At 36.8% G+C, this 16,168-nt stretch overlaps 1 protein-coding gene across 1 annotated transcript; it reads right to left on the bottom strand.

Moving 5' to 3' along the window:
• Window positions 1-952: 952 nt before the first annotated feature.
• LOC139734362 (chromaffin granule amine transporter-like) lies at window positions 953-12,399 on the bottom strand. The gene is made up of 7 exons (XM_071645153.1): window positions 11,967-12,399; window positions 11,141-11,245; window positions 10,578-10,673; window positions 4,811-4,889; window positions 3,703-3,754; window positions 1,866-1,929; window positions 953-1,068 (listed from the first exon to the last, which is right to left on the bottom strand). The coding sequence occupies exons 1-7, from the start codon at window positions 12,091-12,093 to the stop codon at window positions 953-955; spliced, it is 639 nt and encodes a 212-aa protein (XP_071501254.1). The 5' UTR covers window positions 12,094-12,399.
• Window positions 12,400-16,168: the final 3,769 nt, after the last annotated feature.

Genomic DNA, 16,168 nt, shown 5'->3' on the forward strand with positions numbered 1-16,168 from the left:
CTACTTGCGAATGATCTCATTTCGGACAGCACGGTTACATCTCTTCCCACCTCCCTGTTTAATGCTAGTTATGGAAGTGCTCCATATAAAACCAGGGAGGTGGCCTCCCTGGTATAACCTTCCTGGTATAACGAGCGCAGCATGTGAGAGCTGAAAGAGTCGCGTAATTCATTGTCAGGCAGTAAATGCATATTCATACTAAGTTTCATGAAGATAGGCTTATACCTTGAGCCATTTTCGAGATACGAAAAAAAAAAGTGGAAATAAATCATTTTCACTTGACCTTTGACCTTTGACTACATATCCTAGAACCCCAGAAAATCTTTATTTGGTAATACATGTATATACACTAAATTTCAAGAAAATACATTCAAGGCACTGTTTCACATTAGGAGCAGTGATTTTTTTTTTAAATCACATTTTATGCATATGTATACTTCAGTTGTATCACATAAGGCGTAAAAACAGCAAAACCTTATTTAGTGTTATTAAGGAGGTATAAGCGTTTATTTGAATGTCGGTCTGTGGGGGCCATTAAATAGAAGTTTCTAAAATCAATCTATTTGCAACATTCAACGTCTGCAATAAAAAAAAAGTAGAATGATGCCAGTCGCTGTCAACGCATGCAAATATAACATACGGGTAGCAAAAGTGCTACATGTCATCAATATTCAGAGAGCACCCTTGATCACGAATTTGTTCTTGCTAGGTTCATTATTCAGCTAGTATTTCCATGACTGTTGCAACATTATTGTATGTATACAATAAAAAATGTTTTTGTTAAATTTTGTTTCTTCTGTTGCTCATCTTTTTTATTATTTTTTTTTCGGGGGGGGGGAGGGGGGCAGGATTTATTAATGATTTACCGGGTGCTGAAATTAATATCGTTAAATTTTATGCATAGAGGTGATGGGCGGTGCCATTATTACTTTGCGCAAATTTCACTTACCTATCATGCTCCCGATGCAAAACTGAATGGAATTGATGGCTGAACCCCGCTATGGGAACCATCGTACCAGACTTCTACGATTTGAAAAACTACCAAAGCCGCCGTGGTGTCTGTAAAAGCTGATTTTGTATCAAGGTATAAGACAGCAAACATTGCAAATTAGCACATTTCTTTAGTTATGGTAACTAAATGAAGTAGTAAAGGCATTGACGAAGAATAAATATACAGTAATATTATATATATATATATATATATATATATATATATATATATAATACATATACTAGACGATGAAGACAAACAAGTTGACATAATGCATTAGATTCCAACTTCATTTATGAAGTTGGAATCTAATGCAGTATGTCAACTTGTTTGTCTTCATCGTCTTCATGCTCTTATTCCAACACGCGGATAATAATACCATAATACATATACTATATATATATAATATATGCATATATATATGTGTTTATATATAGACTATGATAATTCAGATATTTGGTAGTGCTGCATGTGCTTGCGTTACATTCGTCCTATTGTATCCTAATACTTTGTTATCTTTCGATATAAACGAAGAATATAGCAGAAAGAATACATGGCTCCGTTTTTGTTATAACTTTTATCATTTTAAATGAAAGCGAGAGATTATTCACCAAAGGGAGCAAGATACGGGCATGATATTTTCTTTTCGATTTGTCTCCCTTTGTACAAATACATATTGTAACAAATTTCATTTGTACAGAGAGAGACAAATTGATAAAAAAATAATTCTCGACAACTTTATTATTTTGCGCCTGTTCCTCTGTACATAATATAGCAAATATTTTCATAGTCTCATGTATTCCACGTTGTTACATGCTGAATTCGATGGGCCAAAATGTAAAGAAGCGTATACACGTGGTCGTGCCAGACTCACCAATCCCTGCGCCAAGTATGGCTATGGACGGAATAAGATGGATGACATTCCTTCCGAATGGAATCTGGTGTAGTAAGAAGAACCAGGGAGTTGAAAATTCTTAGGCAAGGCTCGACAAAGAGGTAGCCCCAGTGGACCGGGGCTACCCAAAATAGGTGTCAGGCCACAATTTTTTGAGAAGTGATACATTATGGTGGCCCGATTGGGCCTTCAAAAGGTCTTTGTATACTGGGTTTTTTTTTTTTCTAATCCAGATTATGGAAGAGTTTGTTGGCAAAACCCATTGTGTTTCTTGTTTTACAAAAGCCAATAAGTCCGTTATGCGCGGTATAAAATCGATAAGCTGCAAATCTCTCGAATCGAATCATTTGCCCAGTTTTTAGCAATGCTCATGAAATTTACACACATAACATGTCATATTCGTTTTGGAATGAAGATATGCAAGATATTTCCTTCAAATTTATTATGGCCATAAATCAGGGCATAGTGTTTGGTGATCGAGCGACTTCTGCATTTTTCAAGCAGTTTATCTGAACATGAAATTTGGTGAGCACATTGGCCTTGGGTGATAATGGGCAGGTCACAATTCTTTCATGTGTCAAAAACTACGTATGATGGAGAAGATGTTAAGGATAAAAAAGAATCTAATTTTTCAAGCTTATGGTGAAGACATTTTTCAAATGTGCTGGAAACTGCATTGCTATAACAATATGGCAATCGCATACGAAAATATAAGTCAGCGCAAAATAATTAAAAAGTATGTAAATCAAATAAACTACTTCGTCATTTTCTGAGCAATGCTCACGAAACTCGGCACTATGGGTACTGTTCCTTGGATCAAGGGAAGCAGGACCCATGTTTCGAATGTGTGGGAAACTTCGTTGCCAAAGTAATTGTTATTCCTTGCCTTCCCATTTTCGTCCCGGGTCAAACGAAAGCTGAGCAGCCTCTTGAAGCTTCTGTCATTAAATGCCTCCATATTGAAATCCGCATTCAACCGCGACTTTGGCGTTACAGCCTTTAGTGCTTATCCAGTATTGTGCACGTGCATACATACTGGTGTACTGTACAGCATGCACAGCACAACGTATAACATGGGGTGATGGAGGCAGACATCTTGAAATCACCTGACACATATAGGACGTGTTGATTGGTTAAAGTGGGGTTATCAGGTTTTTGGAACACATTTCCTCAAGGCTAAATTTCATGACCAATCTATCTGATAACAGAACTATACCTCTACGTTAAATAAAAACCCGCAGATGAGTATCTGGTGTCTTGGAAAATCGTGTTTACGCCATTGCAGCCTCAGTTCAATATTGAATATCTCAGATTTTGTAAACGGATACACAGTATATTTTGCTTCAAGCTCTTAAATCATAATCATACCTGCCAATTGTCACATAGTCATCATGGACTATAGTTATTTTACTGTTTTTATTCTTTGATTTTTAATGTTCTCTCTTACTTCGTAACATAGTCACAGCACATAGTACGTAAAGCTCTTGACCATGCCACTCAATTTCTAGATCTTTAATTATCTTAATATCAAGCCTTCAAGCAAGCACAGATATAGATACAGAAACACTGAAAAGGGTTTCATTGGACAAGCATTCTATTGTATTCTAATTCCTTTCTTTTTACTTAGAAATGTTACTTAAGCTCTGAAAAGCCTCTAAACACACCTTGCATCTGGTTGATTTGAATCATTATTTTCGCATTGATGACAATCAATGACAATGAGAAAGATCTATTTGCTTTTTGATAATAAGAACAATATTCATTAAACTTCTTTCCAGTACTTGTCCTCAGCTACTATTAATGTCGTAAAACATACCGTGAAGACACTTGCAGCCAAAAGCAACATCCCAAGCACGATTAAGATCCATCTGTTTAAAAGAGAATGAAGATGATAGAAATGTAATGAACCATTAAAATAGAATTGTAATCATTATTTCAATTAAGCATTCCTCACTGAGTAAGACGGACTCTGGAGTCATGGTTTTGAGTCCAAAGAGTTTGTTTGCAAAAACCGATAAGTCCGTATTTACCAAATGGAGATATTTGCGATTAAAGGTCAAGAAAAATAAAGAGAATAATATTTTTTTTTGCTTCTTTTGATCATAACTTCAAAAATATAGCTTTATACGTAGTGACCAATATATCATTTAAAAGGTATTATTTTGTACTTTATGACAGAGACCGTACTTCAAAATCTTCAAAAATGGACTTATCGGTTTTTGCGAACAAACTCTTCATATAATCGCAGAGTTTGTATGCTCGTTTAAAACTTTAATCTTTTCGACAAAGTCAAATAATCAATTCTACTGTGGAATCTTCTTAAGATTTCAATTCTTTGTGGAAAATGACATTTACAAAAATGATTGAATAAAAACTAAAATCACCATAAAAATCCATAAAACAGTCAATCCATTGAGAGCCGTGAACTTCCGTGGTTAGCATTATGTCAATATCATATTAGCATTACCATTTCCTATTCTTGGTATTTCTTCAAAAGGTTTAAACAATATTATCTGACTCCTACATCTTCATTCAAGACTCGTAACATGTTGTATGCGTATGTGCTGCACATGAAATATGTGTGCAAAGCGCTAAGGACATTTCACAATACAGTGTACTAGCAATAATATCCGAGCCGGGCCACCCTTCGCAAAACACACAGCCTCTCCAGTGCTCTCCATGCACGATTCCGAGTCTCAATATTTTTCAATTTTGATTTCAATTCATTTTCATATTTCTCACAAATATCACATAAAAATAATCATACAATACCGAAATTATACAAGACATAAATCAGATGAAACTTTACCGCATTGTATACATTACAGTATCATTCCATTAAAACAAATATATATAACATAGTCAAATAGTATTGTGAAATTGCAGCTATGACTGCTGAAACCTTGCGGCTTTGAAATACAAACTTTTTGAACTTTCTATTGAAGAAACCAACGAGGGGACCGCATATCAGATGGCAGATAGCAGCCGGCATGAATGCAATACCTGCAAGAACGATGGAAAGAAAAAAAATGATGTAGAAGTTATCACTTTAACAATCACACACACACACACACACACACACACACACACACACACACACACACACACACACAGGTGCTAGCGCGTACACATACACTCATGGCAATGCAAATAATATATGTATCATCAGAAAATACAACAGTGTCACAGTGGTTCAATATGCATACGTGAATGTATAACCTGTATTACCTTTCTCAATAATACGCAGGAAAAAAAATATTTGCGACGATTGCGTAAAACAATCAGATATCCATAAGAAATTTTCATACGAAATAGAAAGGTGTATCCCCAAAACATATAGGCCTATACCACAGATAATGACATGAAAATCAAAATGCGTAAGTTATTCAAAAAGAAAAGAAGTTATTAACAAAAGACAAAAGAGGTACAATGTCTTAAGTGCGGTCAAGAAAATTGCAGAGTTCCGTTAAACATTAGCCACCCATACATTACAAGATATTGTACATGCGTTCTACTGAAGAGGACAAGGGCGTACCGAGGGGGGGGGGGGTGTTTTGGGTGTTCAAACACCCCCCTTTGCCAAAAGGGGGGTGTTTAAGGTGTTCAAACACCCCCCTTGGGCAAGAGGGAGGTGTTTGAGCTATTCAACACCCCTCTTCAGCAATGCTTAGATGTTGACAAATGAAACAAAAGCTGTCTTTACCGCTTTTATTTCCGTTTTGAATTCCGCATTTCCTTTCTTTTGCGTTCATTTTTTTTCTCTCTCTCTTCCTTATTTTAATGTTTGTGTGGATGATGATACATTATGGAGTTACATAATATCATACGCACTAAAGAACTCGTGTACAGTACGTGTTAATACTACGTTACTGCACCGCGCGCGAAGCTGACGCGCAAACAGAAAACCAAATCAAACAAGATAAAAACAAAACATGAATTCCATGTTTTGTAACGCTGAAACATACAAATTTTCGGCTCGCTCGCTGCGCCCGCTCGCCAAAATTTATCCAAAAAAAAAAAAAGAAGAACAAAACGTAATGATGACGTGGAAATATAAAAATTTCGGGTCACTCACTCGTAGTAATTTAGAGTATTTTCCAAGTCCTTAGTTTGTTGGCATAAATCGTTATCTATGAAGCCGTCACTATCCCATCTTGATTAGAATTGTAAGATTTAATAACCAAAAAATGACAAGAATTCCATGTTTTGTAAGGTGAAATACAAAAATTGTCGGCTCGCTCGCTGCGCTCGCTCGCCAAAATTTATCAAAATTTATCAGATTTTATATCACCCTCAAAAAAAAAAAAAAACTTTTAAGTGCTCGAAAAAGCACATCAAGTGGACTTTTTTAAAGTCCCTACCGGGATGGGATTGGGGTTGAACACTGTTGGTATAAATCGTTATCTATAAGACCGTCACTATATCTTGATTAGAATTGTCATTCGAAGATTTAATAACCAAAAATGACAAGAATTCCATGTTTTGTAAGCTGAAATACAAAAATTTTCGGCTCGCTCGCTGCACTCGCTCGCCAAAATTCTTCAATATCTATTACATTTAGAACACCCTCAAAAAGACCCCTTCTATAAGTACTTTAAAAAGCACATCATGTGGACTTTTTTAAAGTCCCTACCGGGATGGGGTTGGACACTGTTGGAACAAATCGTTATCTATAAGGCCGTCACTATGATTAGAATTGTAATTTGAAGATTTAATAACCAAAAATGACAAGAATTCCATGTTATGTATAAAGCTGAAATATAAAAATTTTCGGCTCGCTTGCTGCGCTCGCTCGCCAAAATATATCAAAATTTAGGGTTGCCTATTTATACATTTAAATCACCCTCAAAAGACCCCTCTTAAATTTATCAGATTTTATATCACCCTCAAAAAAAAAAACCTTTTAAGTGCTCGAAAAAGCATATCAAGTGGACTTTCGCTCGCATTTAATCGTTATGCCATTCTCCTGATGTTACTGCCAGCAACTGCCAGCAGTTGCACCCGGTGCGCCCCCTCCCCTTAATTTCTAAAGCGAAAAAATATAGCTGCCAACGGCAGTTTGGGGACTTAAAATGTCAAAATTTTCAAGCTCGCTCGCTTCGCTCGCTCGCATTTAATCGTTATGCCATTCTCCTGATGTTACTGCCAGCAACTGCCAGCAGTTGCACCCGGTGCAACCCCCTTAATTTCCAAAGCAAATATATATATATATATATATATACATATATTATTATACATAGCTACAAACGGCAGTTCGGGGACTGTAAAATGTCAAAATTTTCAAGCTCGCTGGTCATACCTCCCCCAATCATGAACATAAACCGACACCCTTGACGACCAGTGGCGGATCCAGGGGGCGCACCGGGCGCCCCCTCCTTCCAATGCGAAAAAAAATATATATACATGTAGCCACAAACGACAGTTTTTGGACGGTACAATGTCAAAATTTTACAGCTCGCTCGCTTCCCTCGCTCGCATTTAACCGTTATATTCCATTCTCCTGATGTTACTGCCAGTAATTGCCAGCAGTTGCGCCCGGTGCGCCCCCGCCCCCCCCCCCCCCCCCCCCCCCGAATTTCCAAAGCGAAAAAATATAGCTACAAACGGCAGTTTGGGGACTGTAAAAATGTCAAAATTTTCAAGCTCGCTCGCTTCGCTCGCTCGCATTTAATCGTTATGCAATTCTCCTGATGTTGCTGTCAGTAATTGCCAGCAGTTGCGCCCGGTGCGCCCCCTCCCCTTAATTTCCAAAGCGAAAAAATATAGCTACAAACGGCAGTTTTGGGAATGTAAAATGTCAAAATTTTCAAGCTCGCTCGCTTTGCTCGCTCGCATTTTATCGTTATGCAATTCTCCTGATGTTGCTGTCAAATTGCCAGCAATTGCGCCCGGTGCGCCCCCTCCCCTTAATTTCTAAGGCGAAAAAAATATAGCTACAAACGGCAGTTTTGGGACTGTAAAATGTCAAAATTTTCAAGCTCGCTCGCTTCGCTCGCTCGCATTTAATCGTTATGCAATTCTCCTGATGTTGCTGTCAGTAATTACCAGCAGTTGCGCCCGGTGCGCCCCCTCCCCTTAATTTCTAAAGCGAAAAAGTATAGCTGCCAACGGCAGTTTGGGGACTTAAAATGTCAAAATTTTCAAGCTCGCTCGCTTCGCTCGCTCGCATTTAATCGTTATGACATTCTCCTGATGTTACTGCCAGCAACTGCCAGCAGTTGCACCCGGTGCAACCCCCTTAATGTCCAAAGCAAATATATATATATATATATATATATATATATATATACATATATCATTATACATAGCTACAAACGGCAGTTTTGGGACTGTAAAATATCAAAATTTTCAAGCTCGCTTGCTTCGCTCGGTCGCATTTAATCGTTATGCAATTCTCCTGATGTTGCTGTCAAATTGCCAGCAATTGCGCCCGGTGCGCCCCCTCCCCTTAATTTCTAAGGCGAAAAAAATATAGCTACAAACGGCAGTTTTGGGACTGTAAAATGTCAAAATTTTCAAGCTCGCTCGCTTCGCTCGCTCGCATTTAATCGTTATGCAATTCTCCTGATGTTGCTGTCAGTAATTACCAGCAGTTGCGCCCGGTGCGCCCCCTCCCCTTAATTTCTAAAGCGAAAAAATATAGCTGCCAACGGCAGTTTGGGGACTTAAAATGTCAAAATTTTCAAGCTCGCTCGCTTCGCTCGCTCGCATTTAATCGTTATGCCATTCTCCTGATGTTACTGCCAGCAACTGCCAGCAGTTGCACCCGGTGCAACCCCCTTAATGTCCAAAGCAAAATATATATATATATATATATATATATATATACATATATTATTATACATAGCTACAAACGGCAGTTTTGGGACTGTAAAATATCAAAATTTTCAAGCTCGCTTGCTTCGCTCGGTCGCATATAATCGTTATGCAATTCTCCTGATGTTGCTGTCAGTAATTGCCAGCAGTTGCGCCCGGTGCGCCCCTCCCATTAATTTCTAAAGCGAAAAAATATAGCTACAAACGGCAGTTTGAGGACTGTAAAATGTCAAAATTTTCAAGCTCGCTCGCTTCGTTCGCTCGCATTTAATCGTTATGCAATTCTCCTGATGTTGCTGTCAGCAATTGCCAGCAGTTGCGCCCGGTGCGCCCCCTCCCCTTAATTTCCAAAGCGAAAAAATATAGCTACAAAGGGCAGTTTTGGGACTGTAAAATGTCAAAATTTTTAAGCTCGCTCGCTTCACTCGCTCGCATTTTATCGTTATGCAATTCTCCTGATGTTGCTGTCAGTAATTGCCAGCAGTTGCGCCCGGTGCTTCCCCTCCCCTTAATTTCTAAGGCGAAAAAATATAGCTACAAACGGCAGTTTTGGGACTGTAAAATGTCAAAATTTTCAAGCTCGCTCGCTTCGCTCGCTCGCATATGCAATTCTCCTGATGTTGCTGTCAGTAATTACCAGCAGTTGCGCCCAGTGCGCTCCCTCCCCTTAATTTCTAAAGCAAAAAAATATAGCTGCCAACGGCAGTTTGGGGACTTAAAATGTCAACATTTTCAAGCTCGCTCGCTTCGCTCGCTCGCATTTAATCGTTATGCCATTCTCCTGATGTTACTGCCAGCAACTGCCAGCACTTGCACCCGGTGCAACCCCCTTAATTTCCAAAGCAAATATATATATATATATATATATATATATATACATATATTATTATACATAGCTACAAACGGCAGTTTGGAGACTGTAAAATATCAAAATTTTCAAGCTCGCTCGCTCCGCTCGCTCGCATTTAATTGTACAATTATGCAATTCTGATGTTGCTTCCGGCCATTAGGTGCGCCCCCCCCCCAATGTCTTGACCCACGGTACGCCACTGAACACCCCCCTCTAAAAAATCCTGGGTACGCCTATGGAAGAGGACATATATTTTTGGTATGTCATGAAATAGCTGAAAGCAGTGCAGACAGTCAAGGCACTAAGAAATCCGCGCATCTATAGCATTTTTTTTTAAATTGACATCGCGCAATCTACACTCGTAAAACTGTTCATCGACCAGGTCGTGTGTTCAATTGAATAGAAGAAAAAAATACAAATATTTAATCAAGTACTTTATAACCAGAGACTGTATTTATATGACGATGTTTGTCTTAGGTCTATATGGCAAAGTATAAGTAGATAATTTTTTTTTTCACCGTCAACGTTTATTGTCAAACTATTTCAATATTCAACCAAACTCTCCAGTGTTAGATTCCACTGCAGTGAGGGCTGATATTTATTTTGTTACAACCGATACATCACGTATTAAAAAAACCTGAACAAACATTGGTTTTGGTGACAAGAATATGAATGTCACAAAAAATTCCTCCCTTTTCCGTCACTTGGATGATTGTCTTGTGGTATTAAAATCGATATCTGAGGATATCTATAGACTTACAGGCTTTACGGAATATATAACAAGATAAGAAAATTGATTAATGATAAGGATAAACAGATACTATGATGTAAAAAAAAAACAAAAAACGAAGAACATTATAGCTCAATTCCAGCAAAAAAAAACCAACAACACAAAAACACAAAAAACAAACAAACAACTGTCGCGCAGTTCATAACAGAATCCTTAGGAATTTCCGGATGGTATCTCAGTAATGTCATCATACTTGCTGACACCGATGGCGTCTCATTACCAAAACATTACTTACCGACTTTCCACTCTGGTACATCAAGTTCTGTTCGCAAGTAGATTGGTAAAGTAGCCGCCACCGCAGAATTCCCAATGAGTACAAGAATGTTTGCGCCTGCCCAAGTTAGTTGTAACAGACATAATATCCAGTCAGAAAGGAAACAAGAAAAAAAAAAGAAGAAAAAATAGAAACGATGTTACACGTATGGTTCGTTCAATCAGAAAAAAAAGAAAAAGAAAAGATTTGCATATATATCAGTATAAAGTTATGTTTGATTTTATGACTGATGTTCGATTGCATCATTTGATGCGACAGCTCGGCCCTAGTGGATAGATCCACAAGAAATAGCAGCTCGGGTAGTCGAGTGAGAGCTGACCGTGTATGAGGGTCACAACTCATGCATGTAAAAGATCCCGCTTCATTCATTTATCGCAAACAGCAGGGTGTTTAACCCGGTGAAGTGGTCCCACCTCACATATCCAATTGGACCCCATGGAAGACCAGCTAAGCGTAGCTGAATATGGGCTATCCAGCCATCTTCTTAGATGGAAATGAACAAAGAAAGAAACAAGCAAACAAACCTGACACTAGAAGTGTGTATGGATTTCTGGCGATGTGAAGTGCAGAATGCGTCTCTTGTTTGGCACCCAGCTCAATGTTTCGAGGGATGACGAGTGGAAATATGGCTGCAAAGATGAAAATTTGCCTAACTTACTTCAATTGCAACTTAAAACTTACTTTTCATGTATTATTCATTCATTTATTCCGTCTTATTTAAACAGGGTAGTCCCTTCAGTTTTTTTCAACTGCTTTCCAGGGGGGCCCTGTGTACATATACACACATATAAAATAAAACACTGGAGTACCATAGAATTCATAAAGATCACATACAAGTATAACACACATACACAAAAAATACACGTTTAAAAAGAAAAAAGAAAAAAAGATACAAGACTGACCTAGTATGAAATCGGCATAGACGTAGTAAATCATTCAAGAAAAAACCCCGTATAAATGAAGTCTGTAATTTCTGTAACGACGCATGCACCGTATGTAAAAACTAAAGATTAAAATACAATAAAAGGGGGTAGTGGGACCAAAAAGAGAAATCATGAATGAAAATACAAACAGTTCAAAAAGAAAATAATGTTAAAGGAATCAATTTATCACCATTTTTTGTTTAAAGGTATAACTTAACAGGCGGCACAATTTTCTAAATCTTTCAAGACAGGGGTAAGTTTGTAAGAACATTTTGTGCATTGAAATCTACTAGAATATTCGTAATCAATCACAATTCCTGTTATTACCGTTTTCTGCGGTGTTTGTGATTTGAGCAGTTTCAGATGATAAAACATCGCATTGTAACATTGAACACTCACGGAAGAGTCAGGGGAAGTGATAACTTACCTAAGATAAGTAGGGTGATCCCTGCAAGAATCAGAAAAGGTGAGGCCTGGCCGGCAAAGTCATACAGTATCGAACCAAAAGGTGGACCAACTACACAGGAGATATTGATAAATAGACAAATAAACATGCATCAAAACATACCAACAGTCCGTGGTGTCCCACGAGGAAACCTGTTAGGCCCGTTGCTATTTATAATTTGCACTAATGATTTTCATAGGTCTTCGGACAAATTATCAATCATGTTATTCGCAGATTATTCTTCTTTTGTTCTTTTATTCTTACCCTGACAATGATGTTCTGTTATCAATAAAGAACAGTAAATGACGGATTAAAGAATGTCACACAATGGATTTATGCCAATAAATCATCACTGAATATGACAAAGACAAAATGTCTGTTTTTCAGTAACTCTTCAGATAACACAGCAGATAGAATTATATTTAATAGTACCATTTAGAAGTAGTTTCTTCCATTACATTTTTTACGTGTTTGTGTTGATGGTAGACTTTTATGGAAATGTCACATTAATAATATTGTAATACTATTTCACGTAATGTAGATGTAATAAAAAGGTTAAGATACTGGCTTCTCTCATCTCCACTAATGATGCTATATTCAACTTTATATTACCGTATCTGAATTATGGAATGATACTAATTTGGGGTAATACTTAGCACACATTATTAGATAAACTATTATTATTGCAAAAGACGACCCTCAGAATTGTTTTTAATCTTCACCGACAAACGCACACTATTATTGTTTGTTTTCTTAGCACAAAATCTTGGAAACAAATGATTTGTATTTATTTCAGCTTGGTCAGTTTATGTTCAATTAAAACAGTCATCAGCTCCCCAAAATATATCAAGATTTATTTCACAGAAATAGACATATCTATAAATACTCCATGCGACAATCGAATGAATTCCACCTTTCCTTATTCAGAACAGTGCATGCCCAAAATACATTCGTATATAGTGGACCAAACTTTGGAACAACCTTGACAACAGTATAAAAGAATCTTGTAAACTAACTACGCTTAAATATATATAGAAATATATTTGTTTCTAACATAAAATGATAAAGAATTTTTACGTTATAATTTTCGTGCTTTTGCCGGGCGCGGAGATGAAGCGGCGTGTTCTAAAATAGATAGATCGTTCTATTTTCCCCTGTTGCTCCTTTCCCTCTCTTCTGTTCTCTCTGCATGTTGTTTTGTAATGTTACAGTGTTGTCTTCCTTGTACGATGTCGCGTCCTTTTTCAGTGTATTCATCTCTTTTTGTTTGTTTGGGTTTTTTTTTTTTTTTTTTGTTCTCATTTTTACGAGTTTGGGCAATGCATGCGCATGTTGTATGTAAATATCCACTATTGTGAGTTCTTTTGTTTGTTTTGTTTTTCACCATTCTTCTGTTGGGTACACACGGCTCATCAAAATTTGATAGTGCTTGCATCTCGAGCATTGCTAGCATTTCCTGGAATTGTATTTTTCTGTACCTTTAAAATAATCACGGTTTGAATAACGATGACGTGGAATTAATAACATATCTTGTTTTGACTGACCCATGTATTACAAGCTTAGTTTTTTGGTGGACCACTCTTTCTCCTTACCTTCTTTATTGTTATCCTTCAAAGCATGCCAATGTGTTCTCAGTTTAACTACTTATTTCAGCTATGCGATTAATTTTTCGCTTTGTATTTCTTTTTTCCTTGATTGAAATTAATAAAACTGTGTAATCGTTTTACGCATGCTTTATATTATATTATATTATATTATATTATATATATTATATTATATTATATTATATTATACTTTGTTCCACTTCTTGCTTGCTGGGGAAAAAAATATAAACTGAACTGACCTGAACTGTTTGAGCTGAAGACTAACCCTAACCCCTCTTCAGTTATTAACACTTTTATAATTCATCATTTGATTTCATAAATTACACATCCTTTACTCATTGAAGCAGAATTTTCATAAATATAGGAGATGATATGCATAGTATATAATATAAAAGTATCGGAATAATTTCAATGCTGTAATTCGAAGAACAAAAACTTGTATTAGAAGAAAATGGAAATGTGACAAAAAATATCATAATTGTAATGATACTATAAAAATAAACCATGCAACACTAACTTAAAGAAGCACAATACCAAAGGTATATTACAAACCCGGACATTACTCACAATGTTGATATTTTAACAAATATTTGCCCTGAATCAGCTTCTATTATCTCCACCAACCAATTATAGTGCTCCATTCCAACAGACCGACATGAAATATTTGAAGTAATAATCAAAACTTTTAAATCTACAAAGTCTCCATGATAAGATAAGCTGCATTCGTTCCCATGGTCTTAGCAAAATCGCATTCACTCCAGAGACATACGCCACTTTGAGCAAAAAATTACGACAAAGAAATCTCATATCATTAGTTTTTAGGAAACGATACGTAGTTTAGGTTTAATTTTGCTTTAGATTACCCTCCTTTCGCACAAATTATAAGTGAGCTTTTACAAAAACTTCTCAATAGGTATGAGCAGAGAATGCCGCAAGGGTTTACCTCAGGAGGCGCACTTTTCAAGAATTAAGAGACAACACGCTTTAATAGCTCCCTGAACCGTATATCGCTAAACTCTTGCACGATTCGCTTATTTAGGGCTAAAAACGGCCAGTTATCATTATGGTTATACTTAAACCAAACACTTACCTAGATTACCCCCGGCGAAACAGCTTTGAGAGTATGCCAAACGCCAATCCTTTAGCATCTCTGTCATGGTCATATAGAAGCGAAAGATATGCCATTCCTGCAAAATATGGTGTTAAGCTACATTAACGTATCACAAGGTTACTTTGCATATTAAAGCGTGATATCAAAGCAGAACTTAGGGCACACGGTACTTTTATTTAGGCTTCCTGTAGTATACATTATGTATATTCTATGTCCAATCCCTCATTATCCTGCATGTTTATTTATACGTCTTGTCCTGGGCAACGTACTGATCGTGTAATATTATTTTGTTATTTCTACGTCTTTCAGTATTTTCCTTTCTTGTTGTTTCATTAACTTTGATAAAGTAATGGTGTATTACTATGTGACATACATTGTGTTACTTGAGCTGTGTGCGATTTATGTTTTAGGTCAATATGTTTTACACATTACGGCAAGAAATTTCTATATTAAGCATGGCTTTGGGGAAAAAGTCACGTAAGTATCCATTGTGGTTTCCTTGAAAGTTGGTGTGTGCGTGGCTATGTTTTACCAACTATAATAGCGTCCAGCTGTTCATGTGCTAATTCCAAATAAAGCTTGAGGTAATCAAGAGTGATTTAACCTTTACCGTACATAACTTTTACTGTACAATCCATAAGCTATTGTTCTGAGTCTAGCCGCTGTGCATGATACACGCGAAATGATCCTCTTCAATGTCGAACGGCTATGTCCAAAGTTGCGAAGGCCTAATGTGAATACTCCATAATGGTACCTACCCATTTTTTTTTCTATTTCAGACGTGCAAGAATAGGAACCATAGACCCAACAGTACATTGAGGATATGTGGATATTAAATTATGAACTTACGTTTCGACAACGGAATGTACCAACTGAACTCAAATTTTTACAGTGAGGTTTACACATTTACTAATTCATTCAACTTTATTCAAGCACGTTAATACTCCTGTCTAAAACTGTTAAGTGTGTGCGCTTGCCTGCATGTTGCAAGTTTGTTGTTAGTCTGTGTATTAAATCCAGTATTTCTGACGTTATCAACTACATATTAATCTTTAATGAATACCACTTTATACTTAGATTTGTCCAAGTACTATCATAAAGTCAATTTCTAATTTTTGTAACTGAGTAATTATGTTATGTGACAGTTGGAAAGGAGGGGTCTCGAATAAAAAAGTCGATATAGAAAGTTAAGATCGGCTTAAAATCATGGTGCATTATCGGTTTCCTCTTTCAGTCTTATTCAATGTTTTCAGACTTAACTTCATTTCATAATCTAAATTCAGAGAATCATTCCTTTGTTATCTATTATATTTTATATATAATGGCTGCACGTAAAAAACTCCCGACATTTTCATTTTCATGTGGAAGTTTGAATATCATACACACAGCATACCACAGTATAGAGAAAAATACAACAGTTCAAAGTGTAAATCCCAATGATTTCTTTGTTCTCTTTCCGCAGTCTTACC

This window comes from Diadema antillarum, unplaced genomic scaffold, assembly GCF_040938485.1.
Source record: "Diadema antillarum isolate AM-2024a unplaced genomic scaffold, OU_Dant_1.0 seq00000523_RagTag, whole genome shotgun sequence".
Lineage (NCBI taxonomy): Eukaryota > Metazoa > Echinodermata > Echinoidea > Diadematoida > Diadematidae > Diadema > Diadema antillarum.

Excerpts from the sequence above, each read along its gene's own strand:
- LOC139734362 (XM_071645153.1), bottom strand. The coding sequence starts at position 12,093 with ATGTTTATTTGTCTATTTATCAATATCTCCTGTGTAGTTGGTCCACCT. Across the intron at positions 4,890-10,577 it reads TGTACCAGAGTGGAAAGTCG|GTATTGCATTCATGCCGGCT; the intron begins GTAAGTAATGTT and ends TCGTTCTTGCAG. Across the intron at positions 1,069-1,865 it reads CATACTTGGCGCAGGGATTG|CTTTTACAGACACCACGGCG; the intron begins GTGAGTCTGGCA and ends ATACAAAATCAG.